Source organism: Bubalus bubalis, chromosome 8 (assembly GCF_019923935.1).
Source record: "Bubalus bubalis isolate 160015118507 breed Murrah chromosome 8, NDDB_SH_1, whole genome shotgun sequence".
Lineage (NCBI taxonomy): Eukaryota > Metazoa > Chordata > Mammalia > Artiodactyla > Bovidae > Bubalus > Bubalus bubalis.
Genome location: NC_059164.1, coordinates 46644352 through 46668533, shown reverse-complemented (window position 1 = coordinate 46668533; position 24182 = coordinate 46644352). Strand labels below are relative to the sequence as shown.

General features: G+C 44.8%; 2 protein-coding genes across 12 annotated transcripts in view; one reads left to right on the top strand and one right to left on the bottom strand.

Moving 5' to 3' along the window:
* Nucleotides 1-4671: 4671 nt before the first annotated feature.
* Nucleotides 4672-24182, bottom strand: part of CDHR3 (cadherin related family member 3) — a 71584-nt gene continuing 52073 nt past the window's right edge. Inside the window, exons 11-19 of the mRNA XM_006042820.4 lie at nucleotides 22573-22671; nucleotides 20904-21130; nucleotides 18766-18937; nucleotides 16975-17225; nucleotides 14827-15008; nucleotides 12724-12737; nucleotides 11119-11150; nucleotides 9403-9451; nucleotides 4672-7678 (exon numbers count right to left, since the gene is read on the bottom strand). Coding sequence (XP_006042882.3) covers nucleotides 7374-7678; nucleotides 9403-9451; nucleotides 11119-11150; nucleotides 12724-12737; nucleotides 14827-15008; nucleotides 16975-17225; nucleotides 18766-18937; nucleotides 20904-21130; nucleotides 22573-22671 — 1331 coding nt within the window. The 3' untranslated portion in view covers nucleotides 4672-7373. The remainder of the gene's footprint in view (nucleotides 7679-9402; nucleotides 9452-11118; nucleotides 11151-12723; nucleotides 12738-14826; nucleotides 15009-16974; nucleotides 17226-18765; nucleotides 18938-20903; nucleotides 21131-22572; nucleotides 22672-24182) is intronic.
* Nucleotides 18496-24182, top strand: part of ATXN7L1 (ataxin 7 like 1) — a 388443-nt gene continuing 382756 nt past the window's right edge. For 7 of the 11 annotated variants that reach the window (XM_025291075.3, XM_044947166.2, XM_044947163.2 and 4 more), the window contains exon 1: nucleotides 18497-18808. The gene's annotated coding sequence lies outside the window, so the exon portion shown is untranslated. Of the gene's footprint in view, nucleotides 18809-24182 lie in introns of all 11 variants that reach the window. The other 4 variants (XM_044947165.2, XM_025291076.3, XM_044947168.2 and 1 more) reach the window with 4 other exon arrangements.

The following is a 24182-nucleotide window of genomic DNA, read 5'->3' as shown; positions in this document are numbered from 1 at the left end:
GTGTCATGGATTTTCAAAAAGATCAATATAGAAATATCATATGACCTAGCATTTCCACTCCTAGGTATGTAACCGAGAGAAATTAGAGTGTGTCCATACAAGAACTTGTACACTAACATCCAGTGCACATTATTCATAATAGCCACAAGGTGGAAATAACACAAATATCCATCAGTTGATAAGTAGATAAATAAAATGTGGTATACTCATGCAGCAGAACATTATTCAGCCATAAAAAGGAATAAAGCCCTGATATCTGCTACAACATAGATAATTCTTGAAAACACGTGAAGTGAAATAAGCCAGATAATACAAAAGGACATATATGATATGTTTTCTATTCATATGAAATAGCCATAGGGACAGACAGTAGGTTAGGGCTTGAAGAGTTAGATAGTGGTGATGGTTTCACAACTCTGTGAATATACTTGAAAACCACTGAATTTATTGGTATGTGAATTAAATCACAAAACCAATAAAAGTGTTACCAAATAAAAAAGACAGCTTAGCATATCATATGGAGGGTGTTCTGACTGTGGAAGAACAGATGAGATGGGCAGGACAGGGAATGGAGGAGCTCTTGTGAGCCTCATCTATAAATCAGATTAACCAGCTTCCCTCCCTCGGCCACAGATTGTGTCTGGACCCTGCAGGAATCACAAGGCTTCTGAGTGCACTGGGGCCCCACATGGGCAGCGGGATGCTCTTGTCTAAGCACTGGGCCTGCCTCACTTAGCAGGCACCACACGGGAAAACTGCAAAGCTCACAAGCATGCTTAACGCTTGCAAGGATCATGTTCTCCCAACCCCAAATCAGGACTGATAATTATGGTTCACACTCACAGGAATGGTAGGAGATACCATTTTAAGTAGTGACTGTCTCCCAAAATCCCATCTTGAGGCTCCAGTTTTCCAGGACACACTCACCTCCCTATTTCCTTCTAAACCAATTTGCTAAGAATTTAGACTCTCTTGGAAGTCACAGGCCACAGGTTTGGTTTTTTGTTTTTTGTTTTTTTTTTTTTACAACTCAGGTCTCCTGGTAAAAAGCTTTTAATCAAAACTGTATTTTTTTAGATTGTGAGCTAATCTAATGCATGGCATGGATGAATAAGGTACCTGTGACCTTTTCCACAGCAGGGCACTGAGTTCCGATCGAGAAAATGCCATCCAAGTCTGTTTGCTTTGCTTCTATGAAGCCTGTTTGGAATCTTGACAGGACTCAGTTCAATGCATAGAAACACTGTGGGCTTCTCTCTCACAGTGTGCTTGTGTTTGTGCGCACGCACACACACACACACACACACACACACACCACCACTACCACCACCATCACCACTCCAGACAGCAATAACAGTAGATTGTAGATTTCACAGCCTGGTCAGGGGGCAGTTGCATTCAGGAAGCATTGTTTGGTGTTACGTGAAATAACTGTATTTGGAAGCTTCCACTGAGGGAGTGGCTAGACCCTGCAGGGGCACCTTTATTTAAGATGGGAATTGGCCCAGGAGAACTCAGGGCTTCTTTTGTAGCTGAAACACTCCCTCCAAAAGGTTCTTCAAGGTTTCCATGTGCCCAACACCCTGAACCAAGCCACTGCCATCTCATACCTGGATTAATCCAAAAGCCACCTCATTGCCCCCTCTACTTCCACTCCTGCTCCCTGCCTCCCTCAAGTGAATTCTCAAATCAGCACTCTGAGAGATGATTTAAAACAGAAAATATGTTGCACCCCTAACCCTGCCATGTCTCCTCATCACATTCAGAGCAAAAGCCAAAGTCTTTACCATGGTTTACAAAGCCCTACATGATGAGCCTCTCATCCCTCACTGCCTCATCATACACTCCACAGACTACACATACCCAACCCTACCTCCAGATACGTGCCCACTTTCCCACAGACACCTGTGCAAAGGCGTTTTCTCCGGTTCTTGTGTTCATCACTGTTCCTCCAGCTAATCCTCAACTTGGTTTTCCCTTTGCACTCTCTGCCTGGGGTGTCTTACCAGTTACCTGCATGACTCTTTGCCGGCTTCCACTACTTGTCTCTCACCTAACTGTGGGCCTTCCTTGACCACACTATTTAAAGCAGCCATGCCCACCCTTCATAACCCTGACCTTGTTCATAGTTCTCAATAGCTCTTACCACCATTAAAATATCATATATTTATACATAAAGGATATATATACCTATGACATGTGCATACATATGAAATATGCATACATGTGATATATATGTACATGTGTATAACCTGTTTATCTATCATTTCTATGGAAATAAACAAAGGCTAACTATATGAGAAAAGCAAAGCATATTTATTTGTACCTTACTGTAGTAAGCAAGTCAGCCACCATCACTCTTGGCAGAGACTCAAAAGCGGGCAGAGGAATGGGAAAGCTTTGTAGTGGAACAAAGAGAAGGCTTGGGGTGCTCTGACTGGAGGCTGTCAGCCTGGGGAAGCTGTCGGTGGGCTCACTGGAGGGAGTACATCCTATGGTGTACATTTAGTTTTCTCTGGCTGGTCCTAAGTTAGAAGTGGAGATAAAAATTAGGGAAGATGACTGTTATTAATCAAGTCCTGGCTATTTGGGGCTGATATCCCAGGGACGGGGGAGCCTGGTGGGCTGCCGTCTATGGGGTCGCACAGAGTTGGACATGACTGAAGTGACTTAGCAGCAGCTACAGAACTTATTGTTTAGCTTCCTGGATTGTTACTAGAAACAGCCATTCAGCTTCCTGCAAGTCTGACTTATGGCAGGCTGGCTTCCCGGGCTGTTTACTGTAGATAAGGGGGTTGGTTTCCTAGGCAGGTTGCTGCAGGTTGTGTGGGCCCAAGTTCTATGTTTATATATGGTTGGGCCATCGTCCATTTTCATATTCAGTCTCTCATCCCTCACTAGAATGTAAACACTAGGAACATTGTTTTATTTACTGCTCTCTTCCAGGAACCTAGAACAGTGCCTGGGACCTAATCGGCACTCAGTAACTATTTGTTGATCACCATCACGTTTGTGTAAACCTAGTTAGAGAAGATGTACTCTGATACATGACTCAGGTTGGAAACCAGCCGTCACCTTGCTTAATTCTATCCGGTTCTACAAGTGTTTGTTGAATAGTTGCCACGCCTCCAGAAGGCTCTATATTGGCTGCGGTTATTCACCCCAGGTGACACAGGACAAGCACTGGCTGAAAACTGATTGACAACCAAGATTCTGAATGCTTCGGCCTTCGCTCAACATTCTCTTCTCTCCCACTGCAGACTCACAGCTAGCTCTAAGAGTCCTTCAGCGTCCAGGTCATCCCTCACACTTTCAGAGACTGCTGTGGCCCCATCTGCTTTCTCCCATGCCCACTACCCACGAAACTCACTTATTTCACATGCAGTGCCAGCAGTCGGAGAAGGCAATGGCACCCCACTCCAGTACTCCCATGGATGGAGGAGCCTGGAAGGCTGCAGTCCATGGGGTCGCTGAGGGTCAGACATGACTGAGCGACTTCACTTTTACTTTTCACTTTCATGCATTGGGGAAGGAAATGGCAACCCACTCCAGTGTTCTTGCCTGGAGAATCCCAGGGACGGGGGAGCCCGGTGGGCTGCCATCTGTGGGGTTGCACAAAGTCGGACATGACTGAAGTAACTTAGCAGCAGCAGCAGCAGCAGCCAGCAGTGGCTGCTGTCTTTTCAAAGAACTGGTTATCATCTCAGTTGTATTATTCCTTTGAGCAGGAGCCACATCTCACCTCCCATACACATAGTGGGGTCTCGGTGATCAGAGTCTACCCCCCATTCCCCACCCCATCCTGTGACTGACCTTTTCCCTGGCCTCAGAATACATCCATCCTCCACTTAAGGAAGTCACACCGGACTCAGAGCTGCCATGCAGAGGTTATAAGCAGTACGCTGTTCAGATAACCCAAGACTGGGGCCTCTCTTGGGCATCTCAAGTATTTTCTAATAAAGGCTCCCTATTAAATTTGGTTTTTTGGCCAAGCTGAGCAACATGTAGGATCTTAATTTCCTGACCAAGGATTGAACCCGTGTCCCCTGCATTAGGAATGCAAAGTCTTAACCGCTAGACCACCAGACAAGTCCCCACATTAATTTTTTTTTTAATATTTAAGTGATTCTGAAATATATCCTCTTCCAAAAAGGAAATTCCAGACTTGGGTTAATTTATCTTTCAAATACAACACTCAAGGAACCAAGAAACAGACCAGGATGGGAGTGCAAATAGAATCTTTGAGGATGGGTAACAGCAGGCTGCCTGTGGCCACAGCAGGCGGAGTGTAAGCTCCGCGAGGGCAGGGCCCTGGGGCTGCTGTGTGACGAGTCAACACCAGGCACACAGTGTCCGCTCCGTAAACATTTCCTGAATGGATGGCAGGTGTAAACACACGGTAAGTTTGAAATCAGAAATGCCAAGTTTCAATAGCTATTGTTTTCTAGATTCACTCATTTGGTTGCTTTAATTTTCTCAGCCATTACAAAACACATTACACAAAAAGGCAAATTATAGATCTACAGACGTGAAGGGAAGTGAAGTCGTTCAGTCGTGTCCGACTCTTTGCAACCCCATCGACTGCAGCCTACCAGGCTTCTCCATCTACGGGATTTTCCGGGCTGGAGTGGGTTGCCATTTCCTTCTCCCTACAGACGTGAGAGAGGGCTATAAGGGGCGTAAGCATCATTGCCCAGTTTTTCTTCACACGTGCTCTGAACAAAAGGGGACAGCGATGCAGACCCCGCTTCCTACTGAACGCGAGGGAAAGCTCCAACTTCAGAATTCACCATGGGCTTCCAGATCCCTCAGTGGATCCCTCTGTGACCTGATCTCTGAACATGTTTGCTTTAATTTTTAATGACTCAGAATCAGGCAAGTCAACATTAGATACAATAAATTTGTATGTGATTAAGTCCTTGGGAAAGAAATGTGAGAGAACTTTTACATGGTTCCCAATGGAGAAGGAAATGGCAACCCACTCCAGTGTTCTTGCCTGGAGAATCCCAGGGATGGAGGAGCCTGGTGGGCTGCCGTCTATGGCGTCGCACAGAGTCAGACACAACTGATGCGACTTAGCAGCAGCAATGGGCCCTGGCTTGATTTTACTCAGGTAATTTATTTTTCAAACCTGGTTTAAATAATCTAGTCCTAGACCTGAGACTTCTAATTGCCCCTAATTGAATAGTCCAATATGCAAAAGAAAAAGGCAGTTTCTTTTGGCAGAAGTTTCCTGGTACCACTCCTGACCCATATCTTGGGCTCCTCAGTGTTCACATCTTGGGGCTTGGAAGACAACTCTTCCTGCCCATCACCAGGGAGAGAAATGACTCTTCAAGCAGACCCTGGGCTTCGAGAGGCCCCTCCCTGTGCCTAACTTAAATCTCTCTTTCTGTCCAAGGAGCACGATCCCCTCCTGCCCTGTCATCACAGGAGAAGGGAGAACAGCTGTTCACCACCCTCCTTTTAATCATCCTTAATGGGCTCGTAAACAGTTATCAGGCACCCCCTTCAGCCTTTTCGGAGCTTCATTTTACTTACATTGAGGCTGAGAGCTTCTAAGGAAGGCCTTTTACTCCGGGCTCCACAGACTTGCCTAGTCTTAAATGGGTAATCAGCCACTTCACCCACTTTAACCTCCACAAATGAGCAGCTCTGCCTTCTTTGCAAAATTTAAACCTATTCAAGGGAGTTCCCTGGCAACCAACCCTTATTAATAAATCACACTTGCTCTAGGCCAGGACGGGGCATTTTCTAAATGTTTCTTTTTCTTGAGAAGTCACACCAACGACAGCAGGCACACAATAAACAGTGCAGCTGCTCCCTCCCAAGTTCTGCATTTGCAGGATGGATCCTGGCTGCCTCGTACAGGCCATCCTGGGCCTGGGGGATTCTCATCTGTTACCCCAACCGGGCAAGTGGGTACTGCTCCAATGGACTCTCATCTAGTCCTTTCCTGTGGTCACAGCAGCTAAGGAGCAGGACATGGAGCGAAGGCGAGGATTGCTTGGCCTCTACCAGGCACACACTGAAAATTTCCATTTTCTCTTCCATCACAGGGAGGCTTTATGTTTGGGTCATTGCTTGTGCCCACGGTGAATGTCTCAGCTGTATGAATGGCTAGGGCTTCCCGTTGTGTCTCTACTCGGAGTCCTGTGGTCTCCCTCAAGAGGAGGTAGAGAAAGAGCTGGGCAGGTAGGTTGCAGGGTTGATGTTGTTTTAGCTTTGCAAAAAACAGTGGCTTTATTTCAAGAGGAATTTTCACCAGGATGGCTAAAATGAAAAGGACTGACGACACCAAGTGTTGACCAAGGAGGAAAGCAATCAGAGCCTCCATCATTGCTGGTGGGAGTGTAAACTGGAGCCCCCAACTTCAGACTCCTCAGATTCCAGAATGGCTCTGGCCATCCCTCTCCTAGGAATAGGCTCAGAAGAAACAAGTGTTTGTGCTACCAAAAGATGTGGAAAAGGAAGTTCACTGTGCTGTAATCTATAATAGTAAAAAAAAAAACACACACACAAACAAAAAACGGGGAGCAGCCACCTAAATGTGAGATGGATAAATGACATGTGGTAGATTCCCTCAATGGGATAAGATATACAGTGAAGAGACCTGGATGGTTACACACAGACATGATGCTTAGTAAAAGGAGCCAGACATAAAAGAGGGTGTTCTGTGTAATCCCATTTATAGGAAATTCCAAAAAGGCAAAAGTAATTTACGACAATAAAGACCCGAATAGTGGTTGCCTCTGGCAGGAGTCTACATGGTATCAAGCTGAGCGCCTTAGATCTGTGCGTCTTATTGCTTTATCAGTTTTACCTTAATGAGAAGGAATTAAAGGTATCTAGTGTGTTTTCTTCTTTCCAGATGAACAACTTATTATTTATTCATCCTTTTTGCCCCCACTGCTCTGCCTCTTTAGAAAAAGATTAGAGGTGATTTACAATGGTGTTGAACTGTATTTATCAGTGAAGAAATCTGGGAGACACCAAAATTAAGGCAGGAAAAAAAAAAAAGGTGGAACCAGATGGGAGGGTAGCCCTCAGAATTTAGGCAGCAGGTCTCCTGCACTTCCCAAGGGTGAATGGAATGGAATGCGGCTTCCTAGAGTCAATATGAAGAAGAAACACAAGTCCACATTCAAGTTAACAGTCCAGCTGATCAGAGGCATAGATGATTGAGCAAAACCACTCCTGGGCCATCTCAGAAAAAGGCAACTCTGGAATCAAACCCATTTCTGTTTAAAGTTTGTCAAACATTCCTTCTGGGACCCTGGATCCCCTACATTTTCTGCCTCCCACTCTGCGCTCGAAGAATGTAAGGTGAAGCGGCATCCAGACAGTCAAGTTCGCTCGCTGCATTGCCTAGTTCACTTCTCTGGGTGCTGTTTGGGGGATGTCCCTCTCGTGAAGGCTGGGTTTCTGTTCTTTGGGGTGCTCGGCATGCTGTCCTGGCTCCTGGGCCCCAGGCCTGCATCCTCAGCCTGGACTTTGATGCTCAGACCATCTCTTTCCTTGTCAGTGCTCCTTGGTGTCCTGGTCCCTTCCTGAGGGACAGGTCTTCTTGGAGCAGCTCCCTGGGGGCTGGACTCTTTCCATTTTGGCATTTGGGTTAAGGAGTCTTTCCACTTTCTGGCTCCAGTTTTTGAGTTGAATTCATATATTGCCCCAGTAACTAGGGGGGAAAAGAAATACACAACCAATATATAAACAAAGGAATCCAAGTGCTTCTCTGCTCCCCACCTCCACTCAGCTCTCATCTCACCCCCAGCTAGAAAGAAGGAAAGCAGGCTTGTGAAAAACACAGACAAGCTTCAACAGCCTGCCCTTTCCAAGAGCTGAGCTACGTGGCTCTGACCACACGGGTTGCAGATCTCAATGCTTCCCTAGAAAGAAAGGTTTAAGAGAATCTCTTCCCCAGTGGCTCAGATGGTAAAGAATCTGCCTGCAGTACAGGAGACCTGGGTTCTATTCCTGGGTCGGGAAAATCCCCTAGAGAAGGACATGGCAAGCCCCTCCAATATTCTTGCCTGGAGAATCCCATGGACAGAGGAGCCTGGGGGGCTACAGTCCATGGGGTTGCAAAGGGTCAGACACGACTGAGCAATTACCACTTTCACACTTTCACAAGGTCACCTCAGTGGCAGGACTAGAGGCCACAGAAGTCCGGAACTCGATGGGAGCTTCCGATAAATTAGGTCCATTTTCTCATGGAGTTACCCATTACGTTCTGATTTGTTTGTTTAAAAAGACCCCCTGAATCCCTGCTATAAGCAGGAACCCACCAAATAAGAAAAGAAACTTTGATTTGTATTTACATTATGTTAGCAGAGATTTACAGACACAGACCTACAAATCTGGCCTCTGTTGAGATGATGCAAGGGAGCCATTTTTATCATGTCGGTGCCAGCAGACGCTAATTGGTGTTTGTTCTAGTTGGCTCATTTCTTCCTTTTTCCTTCTCTCAAAAACACAGACGCAGGAGAACAGCCTTGGCCCTTCCTGGCTTTTGCCCCAGAAGATCTAGTTTCCAGCGTGCCCCTGCTCCTGCAGCACGAGTGGCCTCTCAGGCAGAGGATCCCACCAGCACTTATGCTAATGTGGGCACATTATGGTAACAAGTACCTAATAATAGAGGGAAATTTAATTCCAGCAGCAGCAGCAGCCTCCCCTGGAGAGGAGCCATCCTCCTTCCGAGGAGGACCGAGCTGAGCCGTTCACATGTGAGGGTGGCAGGAAGCCAACACACTTGCCTCCCGAATTTGGTTTCCTTCCCTTTATTCACATCTATAATTGAGCCTTTGTAAGTGAAGGGATGTGTGTAAAGGAGCTAAATTTGGAGCTGATTTCATGGGGGTGATGAGAGCTCTGGAGGCCAGCTTTACCTTATGTTCATCTTGCCGACCAAGAAGAAATTCTTGGCCCTGATCAAGGGGAAAAAGAAGCCAAGCTTGCCATTTCTCCATCTCTCTCATTACCAACAGGATGGTGTTAGAAGCATTCAGAAAGGATAGGAGGAGTGGGGAAGAGGGTGGGGGGAGATGGAGTCCCAGTAAGCAGAAAAAAAAAGTGGGTTATTGAATTCACAAATTCCCTGAGTTGGTTTGTGATTCAGGAAAGGGAGGCTAGACAGAGGCATGGTCCTTGACGGGGGGCCTCTAGGTGGAAATCTTCTGAGGCCTCACACGTGATCATATGCTTGAGTATCAGCCAGCCAGCTCTGCTTTGAGCTGATCTCATGTTATAGGGAAGCCTGGAAGGGTCAGCATTGTGTAGGCACCACAACCAAGTGGATTGACAGACTTGAGTGAAGAGCAGGACATCAGATAGGGTCCTCCATGACTCTATCAGCCTGGAATATGAAGAGCCCACTGATAGGCAGCACTGCCATGTAATTACCTGGGTCTGTGGCTTCTCCATCAAAGACTGTGTTCATCTGGATTGTTTCCTAAGGAAAAGAGACAGTTTCAAGCACAGCTCTACACTCTTCCTTCCAGGCGAGACTGCTCTTCCTTACAGCCCAGATTCCTCACCCAGGGCCTACCTGACATTTATTTATTCCATAGGTGCTGTGCTAGGTGCAGGGGACACAGCGGTGGAGAGGCAGGGGTGGTTACTGCTTGCAGTCAAGCAGGAGCCTTTGACAAAGAGGCATTGCAATATACAGTGACGAAGACTATGATGAGAGAATATAGGATACTATGGGGTCGTTGGGCAGGGGGTGGGAAGAGGCCATTTAATGCAGACTTGGGGGTAGGAAAGCATCCTGAGTAAATTCTATCTAAGCTGCACAGAAGGAAGAGCAGAAATGCCATGCCACACTGGCCAAGGTCGACATCATCCAAGATCTGCCAGGCAGATGTTATACGCAGGACAGGCACAGAGCCAAGCCCAGTGCAACGTTGCATCTGGGGCTGGCCTGCCTCACCTAAGCCTAGGGCTCCAGGCCTTTTTCTTCCCCAGATCTGTACTCTGTGCTGCCCCCCAGGATCTGACCTCTGCCCATAGAAACACCCCCACCCCTCACATAATGCCCTTCCATGATGCCACTCTTCAGCAGGCTCACGAGGATGGTGTTTGGAGTTTAGTGGGCCTTCCACTCCTGTTTTCATCACATAAGCCATTACCTACTCACTTGCCCACAACTCCCTGCTGTGAAAAGAGAAGGAATGGCTTTCATCCATTTGATCTGCTCAGAAGCTTCACTTTTTACAGTCTTGGGAACTGATTTATTTAATCAATGAATTTCATTGTACATAGTTCTCAGTCTCTGTGTGGCATCACAATAAGATCCAGGAGACAGGGGATCACCTCTTCCTTCTGTTTGTACACAGACTGGTACTTATAAGCACTTGGGGGATGGGTCTGAAGCAGTACTTCCTCCTCGTCCCACATATCATTTCCCAAAGTCATGGGTCTTGGGTCATAACAGAGTCCTATTATCAGGGGCTGGGGAAACCTGGAGTGGTCACCTTCAAAATCTGTCACTTCCCATGGGGTGCATCAGATCAGTGAAATAAAAACAAAGAGGTCAGGTGAAGAGGCAACTCCCCAGCTATCCTGTAACGCTTTGCATTTACATGAACTCTTCACAGTTTTCACAATATTTCCCCACCTGTTATCTCATTCCACCAATGAGGAATCTAAAGCTTAAAGAGGCTGAGGGATCCCCAAGGTCAAGGTCACATGGCCAAGCAGAGAGAGCCATTCCCAACCCCATACACTACTCTTTTTCTATCACTTTTCCCACAAGGTTGTGGAAAAGCAAAGCAAAACTAAATCCCACTGAAGGCTGAAGCACCAGTTCTGGTCTTTAAGTTCCTCCCCACCTCCCCCAACTCACTCTCCTGGAGAAGTGGTGTGGATAATAAACACCACTATTCAATATTTATGAAATCCAGTTCTTCTGCAAATATATCAGCAGACAAGTTCAGTGGAGGGAACAAATTCTATCAGGAGCTCGTCACACAGCAATCAGTTCCAGTGGCCACGTATAGGCATCTCCCTGAATGATAAACACTCCCACGGGGCTGTGGCAGGGCTGCCTGGGAGGAGGACGAGAGCCTACCACCCCACCCTCCCCCCACCAGGTATCCAGGGGTCAGCTGTCCTTACCACCATGACCTCTCTCTTTGTGTTCTTCATTTCTGCAGGGAAGAGGACAGAAGTTAAGCTTCTTGGACACTAAATTGACCTTAAAATTCTACCTCCACCATGAGATCTCATCTTCTCTGAGTATTGTATTGCAGGCACAGCAAAGAATTTTCTGTCTCTAGACATGTTTGTTGACAGCCTTCCATCTTCTCAGAAACACACACACATCATATACAATTAAAACAGTTTAAAAATTCTTTTTCCATGTTATTGTTAATACTAGAAATTAGCTTTTAAATGGCTTTGTACGTGCATGCTAAGTCGCTTTAGTTGTGTCTGACTCTTTGCGACTCTATGGACTGTAGCCAGCCAGGCTCCTTTGTCCATGAGACTTTCCAGGCAGGAATACTGGAGTGGGTTGCCATGCCTTTTTCCTGGGGATCTTCCCAACCGAGGGATCAAACCCAGGTCTACCGCATTGCAGGCAGATTCTTTACCGTCTGAGCCACTAGGGAAGCCTAGTGCCACTGGGAAGCTCAAAATGGCTTTATAGGTAAATAAGAAATTTGAAGTTGCTACATTGGTTGTGTGAGGATTCTTTGCATCCTTATGCCCCTCAGGATGGGGAACACATGTATACCTGTGGCGGATTCATTTTGATATTTGGCAAAACTAATACAATTATGTAAAGTTTAAAAATAAAATAAAATTAAAAAAAAAAGTAACTAGGATGAGAGTTTGTGAAAACTCTCGTTTATTACAATGATCTCATTTGATATGATCACTAATTACTACAGTCGAATTTCTAACCCTGTTTAGACATCCCTTGTGCGTGTCAGATGCATGCACCAATGGCTGGAGTGGTCAGAACAGCCACTTATCAAAAACACTCTTTCCAGGTCTTTGCCCATCCCTCCCCATAGCTTGGATTCTCCCTGAGGCCACAGCTTTGGTGGCAATGGTGACGTCTCCTCAGATGGACCTTGCTCTATTCACCAATGCCCTGAAATCACTCAGGTCTCCCAGCGCATCTGACTGTACCCAGCCCTCATTTCTAACTAGCCTAACCTAAATAACATGAGAAAATGACCAAATCCATTACACTCTGAGAATAAAGTATCATTTATCCATAAAAAAAGAGACATTGGTCTAATATGGAGCACTAGCTGTCCCCTCCGTGTGTGGCAGTGCATAGATTCTGTGTTTAACCAACAGAGAATTCTTCATTCCTGACCTGCTTGGTGGGGAACAGACCTTTAGATGCTGATGTTGAACTGACCCGAGGAGACTCAGTAAGGAACAGGTAGGACCAAGTGAGAGATCCGAGTGGGCCAAAGGCCCCTTGCAGTCCGCCCTGCCCTCCCCTCCCTCCAGCTGCGTGTGACCTCTGTTTCATTTCATCCACAGATGATGCGGCAGAAAACCACCAAGACAGGACTGTGCCCTGATTTTCCACTAAGTTGGAGTGCTTTTATATATTAGATTGGCCGAAAAGTTCGTTTGGTTTTTTTCCACAAGATGTTACAGAAAAAAACTGATTGAACTTTTTGGCCAACCCAAGAGTACAACAGAGCCAGCAAAAAAACAACAAGAGCAACAAACAAAGGTAACTGACATCATACATACCTACTTTCTTCACCCTGTGAGGGGAGAAAGGGTGGACAAGCATTAACTCGAGAGTATTCTGCCCTGGTTTACACTTGACAACATGGAAGCCTTTGGGCACCTATGTCCCCCAGGATTCGGAGTCTGATTAAGAGAAGGACCAGGGCTGGGGACTAAAGTGAAGACTGGATTCCCAGCCCTGCTTCATCACTATTGGGTTGGGACTAAGGAGGTTCTGAGAACTTGATGAGTTTGAAAACTACTGCTTTCTAGAACTCCAGGGACTCTATTTCCTCTGACACACTGAGGGAGGGCCATGACCCCCCGTCAGACGGCCGGGCCATTCTTCCCGGCTGGGCTTCTTCCCCAGCAGCCATCTGACCAGAAGGGGCGGCTCACCCTGGGAAGGTTCGGTGACTAGGAGTTAAATTTTGGCTTTCTGTAACATGAAGAGCTGGACGCTTGATGTTAATACCCTTCCCATAACAATCTTGAATTCTGTAGTTCTCTGACCTTAATTTTATTCTTTGTTACTGGACAAATGTTGGTTGCCTTATGATACAACAAATTGCCAGAGAGGCCAGGTCTGAATCTGAATCGCCAGCTAGTTTTTCCTTTTTAAGTCAACCTTGTTGAAAACAATATTTCAAATGTAAATGAAAGCAACCAGGTTCAAGGTGCACATTTAACCATAAATTGCATGTGAGTTGCAGTGTCTACGGGATTACTTCCTTTAAGAACTTCTGCCCAAATCCCATTGCAGAGCACCACCATTCTTACAAGCTTAAGCATCACTCTTTTGGAGCCAGTTTTATTTTTTTCTCAAATCAATTTGTGAGTACAGTCCAAATAAAAATGCCTTTTTTAATTTCAGCAGATGCTCAGGGATTTCTTACCTTGAAGTCAAGGTTGCCAATAGCAACAAATGTCCCCAATAAATATGGCAAAATGCAATGCACATCTTTATGCTAATACCTTATACTTTTATACAGTCTTTCATCCATAGACTTAAAATTATTTGACAGTACTAGTTAATCTTCAAAATACCTTTAAAAGATGCATGTATCTTATCACCCCTTCTTTTTGCCAGTGAGAAATTCCAAAATTGGAGGTTCCAATACCACAAGATACTTGAGTGTAGAGCTAAACTTGGAATCTGAAGTCCTGTACTCACTGGGACTCAGCCATGAAAAATCATGCAACAAGATTTTAAAAACGTGTGTATTATGCATTTACTCGACATCAGGAACAGTGCTAAGTGCTTCCTTTGCATTTGCTCATTTAATTGTTTGGTTTTCAAATAAAGAAATTGAGATTCACAGAGGTTGTCATTGCTTAAAACCATGTACCCAGAAAATGGTAGAGCCAAGATTTGAACCCTAGCCTTATGTGACTCCAAAGCACAGGCTGAGAAACACTCGTGTTCTCATTGTAAGAGCTACTGAGACTCAAGAAACTGGCTCTGGAGAATCTTATAACAATTCAATGCTTTCTGCACTTCACTCTAGTACCTCCCTTTAGCTGGTAATAGACACTCTGTAGAGCATCACTGAAAGAGGCATATTAGTGAGCAGGTGAGGATCCAAGGGAGAAGAAGCTGACCTGCATTTACAGCCCTCGAGAGGGAGGGATCAGGGCCATGTGCAAAAGAAAAATGATTATTTAGTCACACCAAAGCCCAGTTGAGTCACTGGAGCCAAAAGTTTAATTCCCTTATTAGTTTCTCATGCTTCCTCTAATTCCGTTCCATTCTTTAAATATTCCACAAATAACAGCACAGCATATTCCACTGCTACTCATGACTGGCCTTGTTTCTGAAGCTTTTATCCAGGGCAAGGTTACCAAGAAGTTGAAACCCCAATTTCACTGAGAACACATCAAGGACAGGCAGGTGCCAGGGAAAAGCGAAGGAAGGGTTTTCGGGTCTGGTTTGGTGAAGGAGGTCCACCAGGACAAGGAGAGCTGGATGCCTTCCCCATATCTTTGTTTGCTTCCTTCATTCCAGACACCCTCTCTACCCTGTGGAGAAATCTGAACTGTCTACCTTTTCTTCTCCAGACATCACCAGAAGCAGCGTCCTCTGAAAGGAAATGATGGGAGGAACCCATCCCACTGGCAACTTACAGAGGTTTCTTGTGCTTTTCAGTCTTGCAGGGACAGTGTCTGTGGATGGCTTTGGCCAGCAGGATGATCATGGACACCAGGAGACCCAGAAGCAACATGGAGCCCAAAGTGATGACAAAAGGCACATACCAGGCAGATGGAGAATACACGTTCTTCCTCAGGATCTGGTAGGTGATCCTTGGCTTGAATGATAGAAGTAGGAGAGTGAGTGGGGGCTGGTGGTGTCTTTGACTTCAGCACCCTCTCATGTTGGGTGGCTGAGTGTTCATTCTGCTCTTTGTTCTTGCTCTAAATATCTGATATCTGTGTGCTCATCATTCTAGCTGCTTTAACCCATCACCTTATTTATAGTCTTGCCATACATCATCCAAGGAAATGGCAATCCACTTCAGTATTCTTGCCTGGAAAATCCTATGGACAGAGGAGCCTGGAGGGCTATAGCCCATGGGGTCGCTAGAGTCAAACATGACTTAGCAACTAAACCACCATACATCATCCATTAGACCAAAGCCCAGAAAATGTAGGGAACTGGGAAGCAACTCTAGGCTTAATTTCATTCACTCTCTTCCCCTTTCCCAAAGATAAAAATTCCATTGGCATTTTTTTCCCTCCCAAATCATGGCATAATCTAGGGACTAATATAGCCATTGTCTTTCACTGGAAAGGCGTGAGCCATGAAAGTTTTTTTTTTTTTTTTAATACTTTGTAGGCTTCTCAGTGTTCACTCACTACCAGCTGCATTGCCAGCTGAGCAGGCTGTTATCACAGTGAGACCTCAAGTTCAGTGTTTGCTTCCCAGAGAGGGAGACAGATAACAAACAAGTTATAGAGATTTCCAGATGGGGGATGTCACAACTGGGTTGTGTAATAAGTCCCAGAAAGATGGAGGTTCCTTATTCAGAGGCACCAACTGGCTCCTACCATCACTGAAAACCCTTGAGGACACCTAATGCCTCCATTCATTGGAAGGAGAGGAGAGGAACATTGAGCAGCTCTTGGTAAGACTTTGAGAAGCAGAATTTGAACACCTATCATAGGTTGCTTTCTGAGGTTCTGATTCCTTCTGTGTACTCCAATTATGGGGCTGCTTGCCAGGGGACAACTTTTACTAGGAGCAGGAGGAAAGGGGACAAAAGAGTCTGTATGAATAGAAGCCAGTTGATCAAGGAGTCAGGGGTGATAATCCTCTTGTCAGAGTCTAAGACTCTCCCCTCCTTTATCACACTGATTCTATTGTGGCACCTGCTTATTTTCTTCCTACTGTTTAGGACAATTTGTAGTTAGTTTATTAATTTGCATCCCTGCTTGTAATCTGTCTCCCCCTCTAAATCAGAGGTGCTCAAACTTTGGTGCAATCTAAAGTCTTATTGAAAACACAGATTTCTGGACTCCATCTGCAGAGTTTCTCATCCAGTATACCTGAGGATGTGAAATTCCAGGTTTCAGCATTCTTCCCTGGAGGTCATAGTGATGATCATGGTCGGGAGAGGTATAACTTTAATGTTCTGGGGTGAGCTGAAGAATTTGGTCTTCTAACAAATTTTCAGGTGATGGTGATATTGCTAGCCTGGGGACTACACTCAGAACCACTGACCTCTACTAGTAATATAAGCTCCACGAGAGCAGAGATCATTTTTTACTTATTTACCAAAGTGCTTGGTGTATTATAGGTATTATCATATCTGCAGATTGAATGAATGGATTTTTTTTGGAGTAGGGGTGGGGAGTAGAGTACAGTTTGGCAAATAATGACTCTTCAAAAGAAGTAGAGAAGAGCATCTGGCAGCTTAGCTGCTCTCGTGGACAATGATTCGCAATGGCTCTTAGGAGCAAGCAGAGGGGCTTGTGAAGGCAGCATGTCCATGAATATTGGCTCCTTTGTCACAGGACTCTGGATGGTCAATACCTGATCTTTCACAAGTCTGCATAAATTAGGAAAAGTTAATGGTGCTATAAGCCCAAGGTCTCACCCAGATCTTTTTCTACCATCCAGTGACTAATCCTATCCAATCCATGGTTGGTGGTCCTGTCAGTATCCTAACACTTCAACTCTTTTCAGTCCATCCCATATTTTTCCTAGGTCAGAGGGCCCCACCAATATCAATCACAGGGGATGTATCTGAGAAGTCCAGCTCCCAGAGCCCTTACCTTGGGAGTTGTGGTGATAATCGTGGTTGGGTGAGGAATGACACTAATACTCAGTGTCACGGTCCCGGTTTCAACAAGAGCCCCAGCTCTCTTCCTGCCGGACAGCAAGTTGTCATCGGTTATGTAGACAAGCAGTTTGTAGTTCCAGATCTTATCTAGCCCACTAGCATAGTCAAAGCGAGTCGCCAGGATCAGACTTGTCACATTGGACCCAGTGTTGGGAGAGAAAGTGAAATGACTGTTGATGTTGCCTAAATGAGATTTGATGCAAGGATTTTGGGAAAAGGAAGAAAAAAGCATGAGAAGTAAAGGTTTAAAAGAAAACCCCATCCAGTCTTTTTCCTTAAACATCCACACTGCAGATGTAGGTTGTTTCTGATGTACTAGGGTGGGGTCAATGATAGAATATGATCCTTAACTGCTCCAGAGATTTCATGAGTGAAATCTGGTTGTGTTGCTCACAACCAGCATGGCTGCAGTGAAAACAAGAGCAGAAAAGGGCACCGGCACATGTATCTCAGGAGAATGGCCGCCGTGCTGCTGAGCGTCAGGCAGAAACCTAACAGTCCTGGTGCGGTCAGTGACACTGTCGGCATTCATTTAGTAACCATGTGTAACTCATGCTCAGACCAATCAGTGGGCAGCAAGAAGGAAGGGGGGCCACGGTCCCTAGCCATAGGCCAAATTCACTCCACGCCTGTCATGGAACGGGCTGGTCACACCGGTGACAGATGACCCTGAAGTCCCCAAAAGGAAGGTACCGCCTGCTCAGGCAGGGACTGCAGTCCCCATATCTGCCTCCCTCCACCCTCCCTTGGTGAGGGCCGCAGGCTCACAGTTTCAGGAGCCCAGAGCAGAGAGGCTGCCCCTCCCAAGCAGCCCTTGCTCATTCCTCCGGTGGCTCCAGACTCGTTACCGACTGAAAACCAGTAAATGGAGCAAGGGATGATGCAATTGTTACTCCCTTAGCAGTGAAGTGCCCTGTTGTAAAGACCTGGAGGGTTCTCAGTATGGATTATTTCTATCTCTGGCAGTTGCAGTTGCTGTCTCCAGGCAGGCTCTGCCCCTGGTGACACAGCCTGCTCGAGAGGCTTCCTGCTGCTTGAGTTCCTGCTCTGCCAGGGCTCAGCGGGTGGCCGAGCTGGATTTTTACTCTCTCACGTGAAATTGCTCTGCTTGTTTGGGTTTAAATCTCTGGCCCCAGCACTTCATTAGATGAGCTATTTTGGTCTCATTTCCATTGAGGGGTGCTCTTTTTTCTCTCTCCCACAATGGTATATTTTTAAAGAGAGAAAATGAATGGAGCAGAAGAGAATTCCTGAGGACACGTTTCAAAATGCATTTAATCTATTTCATCTATTATTATCCAGAGAGAGGTTTGGGATCCCCTGCCCCCACTACAAGCTTGCAGCAAAAGAGCTAGGGGAGGAGTTGAACTAAAATATTTTTTTAACTACACTAATCTGATTCATGAATCACGAGACAGGCTGGGAATGGGAGGGTGGGGAGTCACCATCAAAGGGATTCACCTTTCCTTGGGCCTTTGGGCAGCTAAGTATGGGAGTCTGGGAAGAATTAGGTGAGAAGGGGGAACCAAGGCAGGAAAGAGGGGTTCCAGAACCATTAGACCCCTCATCCCTGCTTGCCTCATTCAAGACAGCCCACGCCTCACACGGTGCCAGATCAGTATGTGAACTCTGACTCCCACCCCTTCTACCTAAACAGCTGCTGCAGCCTCCAACACCAGGAGCCCTCAGCAAGGATCCAGGAACACTGACATCAATATCATACCTGCGCCAATGGAGTAACGAAAAGACCTAGGGCTGGAATCAAGGTCAGTACATGTGAGCTTGAAGTTGTGAATATTTGTGCCAACTTTCAGATCCACTGGGATGGCCAGGAAATATGAGTTTGGGGTACAAATTGGTTTTTCATCATTTTCTTCAATGATGTTCACAGTAACCTAGAGCAGCAAGAAAGTGGCCTTGTGAAGTAGTTATCATTTAGTCCTTACTGTGTACTGGGCTGTGTGCTTTTTGTGAATTAGTGAGGTTTAACCTCACCCAAGATAGATAATATGATTATTCCCACTTTATAGATGGGGCAACTGAGGCTTAGGGAGATTAGGTAATTGACCTAAGGCTATTCATTCAGTTGGTGAGTGGTGGAACTGCGATTTGAACTCAGGTCTACCTTACTCCAAGTCCTGTGTTATTAACTTTATCATGTATATGTATGTGTACATGCATGTGTGATAATATACATAATAATGTATTTCCACACCCCTCACACACATGCATCTAGACACATGCACTCATCCCCAGATGATGCTGAGTTGTTTTTTCAGTAACAATGATGGATCTGTGGTGACCCTCCTATGCTTCCTTGCTTGCTACCTCTCTGAGTTGGAAGTTCTATCTTTAACTTTAGAAGATAAAGCAATGGCTCTCAACACTGGTTCCACTTGTCTGGCCCACTCCAAACCAAATGAATTAGACTCTCTGGAAGTTGGTGCCCAGGTACCAACTGTTTTTTACATTCCCCAGCTGATTCTAACACGCAATCAGGGTTGAGAACCACTGGGATAGAAGGAGGCGCCCCGGCTTAGCCAGGCTCTCATCTGTAACCCAGGCTATCAGCACCACACTGAGCTGGTGGTGCTGGCAGGCCACAAGCAGGGGCCAGCCTGTTCTCTTTCATCACCGTCTTTTATGCCTGGTGAGTTGGAATATGGACTGGGATGCCTGCCAGCACAGACCATTGAATGTCAGCCCTGAAAGGGACTTATGTGATCATCACCCTTTTAAAAAGCTTATGAATTTTTGAGTCGTATTCATTCTACCTTTGAAATTTGGGGATTTCAGTTATTCTGGAGCCTGGCAATAAATTGAAATGTTCTCTCTAGTTAGCTCCCAAAGTGGACTCCATTCATTCCTCTCAAAAACCCAACCTAACAAACACAACAATTACTTTCAACTAAGCACATCTTTTCCTTAGCTAGCAACGCTGAGCCTCACACATCGTTAAAAACATTGTCCCACTAATTCAAAGCAAGTCATCAGAGGAACTGGACTATTCAGGCACTGGGTTATGAGGTGATTCTCCAGGTGAGAGAGAGAAATCAGGGTACAAAGATAAGCATTGCTCAGACCCCCTTGGAAAATTGGGATCAAAGTTGAGAAATGAACTCTGCCTCCTGACTCTGAACCAGTCATTCTCTCTATCACACAGGGATGCCTGCTGCTAGCTGAGTTCATTTTGCCTTATGCTTTTTCACTTTATTAACAAGAAAGACCAAGAAATATTTCCCTCTTTGTGGCCTTCATATTATCCTCAAATAGTCCTAAACACTGTTAGCACAGATCACTTAAACCCAGGCTCCTCAAAGTATGGCTGTGGACTAGCTGCATAGGTACCACTTGGAAGCATGTCAGAAATATAGGTTCTCAGGCCCTACTCAGACCTCCTGACTCAGAAATGCATGTAACCAGATTCTCAACATCAGGGGTGGCAAAGCAATATAGCCCCATGTCTAGCCAGATAGTTTTTTTTAAGACCTAGCTTACCTGCTATGATGGGGGTGGGGTAGGAATAGGGGAAAACTTCGAATACTTGGGGGTGATGCACAGCACCAGCCCACCACAAAAGCAAGGGGAGATTTAAGAGCAACAGAAGGAAGCTTGTCCCCCGGGGCAGCCTTCCATCTCGGTGCTTCTCCCAGTACACACAAACATGGGCTTACAGATGTCAATCTTTATTTCCTGGCACTCCTGTGTGTGTCTGATTGTGCTGAGTGGGATACCATTAGCCATTTCCTGCAGGAGGTACCCTTTTAAGATTCTTTATTGCTACAACCACACCTGGAGGGTGCCAGGGAGACCCAAAGTCAACCACTTGGGCGCATGTGAATGCACCACATCCCCACTCACAGTGACTGAGCTGCTGTCCTCGCTGTTGGTGGCCTGGATTCTGAGAATATAGACAGGGATTGTTTCATAGTCTGCTTTAGTCACCAGCTGGAGTTCTCCCGTTTGGGGATTAATCCAAAATATACTGGGGTACTGCTGGCTGGCCCCTCCAGCAGAGATGGAGTATGTGATGCGGCTCTGGGGGAAGTCTTTATCTGTCGCTTGCACTCGTCCAACCTGGGTTCTAGCTGGAAGAATAAAGTACCTGTGATTACTCCTGAGAATAATATCTGAGATTAGTCCTGCTTCGGGGGTGAGAGGAGGAACCAGGAGCAGACATTCTCAGTGCCATGGGCCGACAGACTTTTGGAGGCCTCTTTGCTGTTCAAACTCTGTGTGTTTTACATCTTCAATTCTATTACATTCAAATTACGTTAATGACACCCACTAGGAAACTGACCATGTGATCCAAGCAATACTGTGAAGTGTAAAAGACAATTCATGCCTTTATATAGACTCCAAGTATGCCAATTATTGTATGATCATAACACTGGAAAGAACATCCTCCCATATACATCTTTTTGCAGCAGTGTTGTCTTTTTTATTTTTCAGATTTTTCTCTAATGAGCCTGGGGTGCTCTTATAAGCAAAATAAAAACTAATTTTTAAGGGTTTAGCCACAGGATGATTAGGATATTTTTGATTTTTAAATCCTGTTCCATTTGGCTTATTTTACAAGTCTTGTTGGTGGGGCTGCTTGAATCCTGTCTTGCTTGTTTTGTAGAAGTTCTTCCTCATAAATTACACTCCTCAAGGGCAGAATTTGCTTTTATTCAAATTCATAGGCTGGCACTATGTGCTTGACTCAAAACAGGTGATTAACAATTGTATCAGGATCTATAAATTCATAAAAAGCCCATTCCTGTTGCATTTGTTATTCACTGGGTAAGGCATAAGGAACTAAAAGCATTTTCTTGAGACCTGCTGTTTGTGTTTTGTTTAAAATGTAATATCAGGAAATGGAGCTCATCATAAAGAGAGAGAATGAAATGAAGAAGAGATGATTTTAGAGGCAGAGTTTTGGGTTTGTTTGGTTTTTAGTACAGAAGTAGCCACAATCAAAGGCTGTAATAAACTCTGATTATTGTAGAGTTAACAGTGTTCTCTTCAAACTGGGAGAGACAGGGAGAAACTCAGCCTGATTGGAAGGAGCCTGCAGAAATCGAGTCCTAAAGGGTGGGAAATAGAGGCCTCCAGGGAATCCTGTGATGGAGAGATAAAGCATCTTTATTTTGTTTGTAAATGAGAGAAATCTAGAAATGGGAAGCCTTCTATTTTTAAATCTCAATTCTGAGTGAGCTGGATAAAAATCACAATGGAGACCAAGGGAAAACTCGGGCTGCAAAAAGAGAGGATTAGCAGAATCAGGCACCCAGACAAAGAGGCAATCAGGGGGTTCAGAGAAATGCAGTTTAGTCAACAGTTTTTAAAATCTAGATTTCACTTGAAGGGCTCCTCCACAGTGAGGACAATTTTAAAAGAAGTAAGAGATGCAGTAAACAGGAATCAGCGGTGATTTGCTGTGCATAATACCACCAGGGCCTCTGGCAGGGAGCCTCCCTCTGCCCAAGTGCCTCCATATGAACGGGTCCCTCAAGGGCCCTGCAGTCCTGTCTTGTAGGTTACTTACGTGGGCTCAGTTCTGACACGGCAAATGCATAGGACGGACTATCAAAGACAAGCGGAAACTCATTTTCTGGGCTTGTTAAGATATAAATGTAGATGTTATCTATAAGTGGAAATAGGAAAAACATTAAATCACAATACAGGCATCCCTCGATCTGTTGCACTTTATTGTAGTTTGCAGATAACTGCATTTTTTGCAAACTGAAGATTGTGGCAACCCTGTGTCAAGCAAGTTGAAAAATATGGCACTATTTTTCCAACAGCATTTGCTCACTTTTGTGTCTCTGTGTCACATTTTGGTGTTTCTTGCAGTATTTCAAACTTCTTTGTCATTATTATATTGTTATGGTAATCTGTGATCAATTGACTTTGATGTTACCATTGCAAAAAGATTATGACTCACTAAAGGTTCAGGTGATGGTTAGCATTTTTAAACAATAAAGTGTTTTTAATTAAAGTATGTTCATTACTTAAAATTTTTTATTATTATTATTTTGGCTGTGCCATGCAGCTTATGGGATCTTAGTTCCCCAACTAGGGGTCAAACTCATGCCCCGTGGACTGGAGGTGCAGAGTCTTAACCATCTGACCCCCAGGGAAACCCCTGTACAGTATTTTTTCAGACGTAAAGCTATTGCACACTTAACACACTACAGCATAGTGTAAATATAACTTTTATATGCACTGGGAAACCAAAAAAATTCATGTGACCCACTCTATTGCTTTGTGCCAGGTCAGAGAGTTTGAATGGGAACTTGACAACTATGAGGAGACACAGATATGGGGCTTTAAGTAAGGAAGTAATACGATGACATTTGTGTTTCCTGAAAATCACTGTCAGAAATGTGATGGGTTTGTAGTAGAGCCTGAAGTCAGGTAGGTTGATTCCTCCAGTTCCATTCTTCTTTCTCAAAATCGCTTTGGCTATTCGAGGTTTTTTGTTTTTCCATACAAATTGTGAAATTATTTGTTCTAGCTCTGTGAAGAATGCTGTTGGTAGCTTGATAGGGATTGCATTGAATCTATAGATTGCTTTGGGTAGTATACTCATTTTCACTATATTGATTCTTCCAATCCATGAACATGGTATATTTCTCCATCTGTTAGTGTCCTCTTTGATTTCTTTCACCAGTGTTTTATAGTTTTCTATATATAGGTCTTTAGTTTCTTTAGGTAGATATATTCCTAAGTATTTTATTCTTTCCGTTGCAATGGTGAATGGAATTGTTTCCTTAATTTCTCTTTTTGTTTTCTCATTATTAGTGTATAGGAATGCAAGGGATTTCTGGGTGTTGATTTTATATCCTGCAACTTTACTATAGTCATTGATTAGTTCTAGTAATTTTCTGGTGGAGTCTTTAGGGTTTTCTATGTAGAGGATCATGTCATCTGCAAACAGTGAAAGCTTTACTTCTTCTTTTCCAATTTGGATTCCTTTTATTTCTTTTTCTGTTCTGATTGCTGTGGCCAAAACTTCCAAAACTATGTTGAATAGTAATGGTGAAAGTGGGCACCCTTGTCTTGTTCCTGACTTTAGAGGAAATGCTTTCAATTTTTCACCATTGAGGATAATGTTTGCTGTGCGTTTGTCATATATAGCTTTTATTATGTTGA